The sequence below is a fragment of the Dermacentor andersoni genome, chromosome 4, assembly GCF_023375885.2.
Source record: "Dermacentor andersoni chromosome 4, qqDerAnde1_hic_scaffold, whole genome shotgun sequence".
Lineage (NCBI taxonomy): Eukaryota > Metazoa > Arthropoda > Arachnida > Ixodida > Ixodidae > Dermacentor > Dermacentor andersoni.
Genome location: NC_092817.1, coordinates 145,799,799 through 145,805,798, shown reverse-complemented (window position 1 = coordinate 145,805,798; position 6,000 = coordinate 145,799,799). Strand labels below are relative to the sequence as shown.

At 40.7% G+C, this 6,000-nt stretch overlaps 1 protein-coding gene across 1 annotated transcript in view; it reads left to right on the top strand.

The window, feature by feature from the left end:
* LOC126537740 (MAM and LDL-receptor class A domain-containing protein 1-like) overlaps nt 1–6,000 on the top strand; it is a 204,840-nt gene that overhangs the window by 125,505 nt on the left and 73,335 nt on the right. The window contains exons 35-37 of the mRNA XM_050184828.3: nt 657–742; nt 1,572–1,739; nt 3,922–4,018. Coding sequence (XP_050040785.3) covers nt 657–742; nt 1,572–1,739; nt 3,922–4,018 — 351 coding nt within the window. The remainder of the gene's footprint in view (nt 1–656; nt 743–1,571; nt 1,740–3,921; nt 4,019–6,000) is intronic.

The window sequence follows — 6,000 nt, the reverse complement described above, 5'->3', positions numbered from 1 at the left end:
GCCTTGTGACATCGACATCATCTTGACGCTTTGACTCAAAGGCAAATTCTTCGTCTTTTAGCAGTAAGGCTCGGTATAATGTTGCTGCTCACAAAAAAATGAACAAGGGTGGTTTGCACGTTCGGGACGTGCCATAGCGATGGCAGGAACAGCGCGAGTGCCTTGTGTCGTGAAATCATGACGCCTCCACCTTTGCGGCATAAAAAAACAAGACGGGTTCTGAAAAGTGCTGTAGCAAGCTATTTTCGGAGATGCAGCGCTTTTCAGCATGAACCACCAATTCCGATCAATGAGCGAATTCTTCAGCACGAACCGACAAGTCGGCTATCCAGAACATTTGGAGCACTCACGCGCAGTACCGGGCGGGGTTCGGCGCATATGAAAGTTGCCAGTGTAAACTTCACTGAACGTAGCAGTGCACTTACTGAATGTTGTAGCAAGATATAGAGCCCAATTGCAGAACATATAAGATTAAGATTGACCAAATAACGAACTGTGCATCAAGCTTAATTTTAATCCCACAATGAATCTTTCGTTACCTGCTCCTTCCGAGAACCTTTTGAGGGTGTTGTTTCCATAGCAGCTTCGCGCGTGCTTTTGTACTGTAGACGTGTTCGACCACGAGCAGTATTTAAAGCTGTCTCTCGCTCTTCCAGGACATTTTATCATGTTCGAGTCTCCTTCGAAAGTAGAGAATGCAACCATCATAGGTCCAACTCTCGACAACTCCTCATATTGTGCCGTGAGTATGCGATGTGTTATATTCTATTCACTTTGTCTTCAAACATACAAGTAACAGTGCAAGGGACAGAAACAAAATATTGAAACGGACAAAGCACTGTTCCTTCTGTTCGTCTTGTTTCTTGCGCTGCTACATGCTTTAACTTTATCGTGTACCAATAGGCCAGAGTTAGCTCTGTTTTGGTGTTCAAAGCACTCTACGTTCTTTTTTTCACTTAACAAGCAAACGCAAGTACTTTCGAGGTAAATATGTTTACTCTTCTGACTCCCGTCAGGTGTAGTACACTTGCGTCTGTTCTTACATTACTACGCTGTTTAGCACAAATGCGATAAACGTCCTAATACTTTATGGAGCCGATGTGCAGACATGCATCGACAACTGAAATAAAAGCGCGAGGAGGAGGAATAAAGTTTATTTGTAGAAATGAGCGTTCAAAAGAATCGTACGAGGTAGGCGGTGTCCATAGTCTAGGATGCCGTGGGCCTGGACCAATAGATTGGCCCTGTTCACCCGACGATGCTGGTCTTCAGAGCTCGAGCTTTTCAGCTGGGCCACCCACTGCTCGATGGTTGGTCCGATGATGAGTTGATGATGACAACAATGTCTCGAGGAAACACGTCTCTCTGGGTGTTCTGTGTACTACGAAAACAAACACAACTGGTACACGCAAGGTAACACTTAACATCCCATCACGACTGTCTTACGCAATCAGCATCACCGTCAAATATCGTCAATGAATGCCAACAGCATAGAAAGCTTCGCTTGCATCGATTCCCACAGTGCGTAGGATCTGCATAAAATTTTTCTTTTCCTTTTGTAATTCACACAGGTGACTTTTTTCTATGCGATGCAAGGAAGAAGCAGGCCGCGGCTTTCGCTTGGCACCCGCTCAACTAAAGATGGAACATGGACTACAGTTTGGAAGCAGTCCAGGACAAGCAAATTCTTTCACTTTGTGGGCGTCAGCTTCGTATTCAAGAGTGGCGCTCCTTATCAGGTGATCATATCAAGACCCACCTGACCAGCTTCTCAACTTGAACGGCCCCTCGCCAGGCACTATCAGATATTTTGGTCATAGTACACACGGCACTGTAAAGCGCCATCTAGGGAGCGATATACCGGACAAAACAAATTCCAGTTGATTCATTATTAGGGGAGATAAGCGAAAGTGAAATGCGACATCGTTTTGCTGCCGGGGGGTGAGCTTCAATGCGGACATTTACACTCTTTTCTCGATTAGCATACGCGAGCGACATTGATGTGCTAATAACATTATTCATGGCAACTGAATGCTTAATTGCAGCTTGGCGAAGTATTTAAAGCAAACTTAATAGAGAAAAAGATATACCCGTTGCAATGTTGGCGGTTGCAGATTGTAATCTGTGGTACATGAGCCTGTCAAAAAAGAAAGGCTCGAGCGCTCAGATCACCGCATTATGCTTATTACGCATGTGGCGGTATTTTACACATATGTTCCGCGGTTTATTTAGCAGACTTAGTTCATAAAGTCAGCCTGCTCTTATGCTGATAGCAAATTTACAAAAACATTGCCGGATCGTGCGCCTCTAGTATTCTCAATTCTTATATCTTGCACGCCAACTCAAGCAGATTGTGTTTTGAACGAACACTTATTTAATTTTTTTTTTATTGTCGAACAAACAGCATATCAGCTGGATTGGGGCTATGTAGCATGTAACACAACTATGAATACATGGCGCCAAGAATGAGTTAGCAGGGCAAATGTGCGATAATAAATACGCTGACAGCCAAAGATATTATCAATGCAAAGTTACTTAATTGTATCTTCCGAGCACTTCTCTGTAAACAAAGAGCTTGCAGTTATTTAGAAACATACTAAACAGTGCAATATTCACGAAGCACGTTTCAGTCGTCGCATTATCTGATGCACGTTTAATTTTTCCTACTATGATTTTAGTTGCGCATGTTGTATGTGTCCTACACAAATTTACTTCATGTACCAGGAATTGTTTAAGCTAGGAAGCTTTAACTAAATTCTCATTTCTGTTGCAACTGAATACGGATATTTACAAGTGTAACACCATGTCATCCATTCACCTAATCTCAGGGACAAAATTGGCTAATAGGCGTTTATATTGAAACATATGATCGGTGCCTTCTTCATGTCCTCAAATATTTGCTGGCACAAATTAGCAGGCTATACATTGAAAACAAAGAGTGGCTGTAAATCACAAAGTGTGCCACAGGTATTTGCAAATGGGTGTGCTGCACGACACCATAGAAGCAGTTATATTGCGCACACTCGCACTGACCTTTTACACTTTATTTTGAATACGTTAAACGAAGTTACAGAGGCGCGCGATTTGAAGAAATCAGCAAGAAATCACGAGGCCACGTAGAAACTGACATGTCTTGTTAATACCTCCTGCGATTTTTCATTCTCTCACCATGTATGTCTATAAATATGGCCTAACCTTCGTAGTTTTCTATAAAAAATAACGAGGAAACGTTGCCTACGTGTCATATGCATGCCTTTCGTGCATCTTCATGTTAGGGGTTAGGGCTGCGGTGCTCTTTTGGGAAAACTTCGTAGTGTCTTTCAGTGTAACTTATTGGAAACAAGGAGCTAGATTCTTGTATGCCTTTATGTTTAAATGCCGAGGACCATCACCACTATGCACCCGCCAAGAAAAATGAAGCGAGTAAAAATTTGTAAACGTTTTTAGGTCTGTGTCCTTATTAATAACTTATACGAAAGTCCTACGTTGAGCGTTTGCTATTTCTCGAATAGAATGACCTGATTAAAGGAGCTTCAGTAATAGATAGCTAACAGGCAGTTGAACAAAGAAATGATTTTTTCTCTCTTGTAATACCTCTGTTTAAAAACTCAGAAGTGTTAAATCAGTATTGGATTTAGTTCTCTATGACAGTGTTTCATTATCCGCTATAAGTTAGCTGGCTACGACGTACTGTCTAGTGAAATCTTTTAACGTATACAATGCACTGCTACTATTTATTCGTTACACTAATGCCGTTTTTCTGCCCTTTTGTATGGCAATAGTTTTGTTGATTCAATTGTAGCACATGCAATATTTAATGTACCCTTCCTGCAAAAATACTAACTCGCAATACATTCTAATAAATAAACAAATAAGAAAATAATAATATTGAACTTCGAGTTTTTTCATACGGTTTATTAGGTGGCTTTCATAGGAGAACACACAACACCTGAAAAGCATGGCTACATTGCTATTGACGACGTCCATTTCTGGGAGAGCTGCAAAGCAATGCAAGAAGGTGAGCTGATCTTAATACGATATCCTCCTCTCTCACACCATCTCCTATATAGGAAGCTTCAGCTCAGAAGCTCTTAATACACAAAAATGAAGAAATCAATTCTCTCGGCATCTGATGCACCAAATTGGACGAGGGCATTTTTTTGGCATCTCAATGGAATACTTCCGTCCTACCGACTGCCGCAAATAGAATTTTGATTAGACGATCAATTTCTTTTTACGGAACTTATTTGAAATAGCCGAGAAAGGAAACTGAAATATGTGGCTTAGTGCTTTGTAACTCCATAATAAAACAAATATATAATTTTGAAGACTACACCCATTCAGGCATCTAGAACAGCCAAGATTGATATATTATAAACAGTTTTCAAATACACTGATAACTTTTACTTGTACTTCTGCAAAACGCTCATAAACACGGACAATTTTCCATGACCTGTAAGCACCTACATCACCTTTGTTTTATTGAAATTCTCTAACAGATGCAGTGTAGGACTGGGACATCTGCTTTTGGTAAAGAGTTGCACATTTCTAATGTTCCTTCTTCAATTTGGTTGTTTTACTGATTTTTAAGCTGTTCTTAAAAAGCTCTGATGCCCTAAATCAAAATTCTGCTTTCCGCAATCTGTAGAATTCAGAATTCGCTCGCATTGAGGCAACGATTTCATTCAAATTACTCCACTGGACGGCTAATGCGAGTATTTCTTTTTATTACATATATTTGAATGTGGAAATCAGAGTTGGCCATGCTCTACAATTTCCTGATAAGGCCCGGTGATGACAAAAATATTCCAAAGAAGTATGCGTTCAAAACGACCCTATCGCCTAAGCGATGTTGTTTTATGTTACCACCAAAGCATAAAGATGCAACCAGGTTCCTTTCTTGCACGCCTTGTGCCATGAGTTCCTTTGCTTGGAAGACGAAATGATTGCAGATATGTCGCTTTACGAATGAGGCTGTTTTGTATGTCACCAAAGTCGGGATTTATATAAGGAAATTTCAATCGCAGTAACGTACTTGAAGAAGAAGGAAATACCATTTGCGCTCGTACTATTTAACGTGTAATCTTAAGGCATTCAGTGTAGGTGAGATGCAGAATGAAATATTAAGTTTCACACCCTCTGTTAAGGGAACACGTAAAGTTATAGAGATCACTTGAATCGATAAAATACTGCAAAGAAACTTGTGAACAAACGAGATCTGTAGGTTCTTGCAGACAGGAAATTTATTAACCGTTCATTTCTCGATCCCTCCGAAACATGGACACAAGAAACATATTGAAACAAGTTATGATGACAAGGCGCACTGAGAACCATTCGCACAGAAAGCAAATTCACCACTGAATGCTTGTGCAGGAAACTAGCGCACAAATAACTATACTTACGCGAAAAAAAAAATTTTTTCTCGCTAAGTACGCGCTGTGAATTTATGGAGGCGATAAGTGATACGTGATAAGGCTATGAAGGTGCGAGCAAGTGACACTACAACAATGAGCGTACAGTGAAAACTGATAGCATTTCTAAAGGTGCTTGTTCGTACTATGACGCAGTCCCATATGCCTTTACCCCCATCGTTTTGCCCCCATCGTCCATGAGGGCAAAGAAACGTTTTGTCTTGGCTACGTCTTGTGGCAAGTAAACATGATGGTGGCTGCTGCAGGTGATATGAAACCTGCATGTAGTAATCTCTAATAGGTATAGTGGTCACTCTCTCGTGCCAAATATTTCTGTGTGCACCAAAGCCTCGGAATAATAGAGATTTTTAAATTATGACTTCTGTCACAGCAGCTGCACTTTGGTTTCTCTGTCGTTTCAATCAATCTTGACAGCCTAAGGGCAAATCTGTTGAATGAGGGACAAGCCAGCACCTTTAAAGGTTGACAAACGCCCACAGCATAGCAATAAGATTTGTGTTTTTTTTGTCCTTATGTAGTAAATAGGTGTAACACCACAAATAGGATTAACGCAAAATACTTTTGTGGC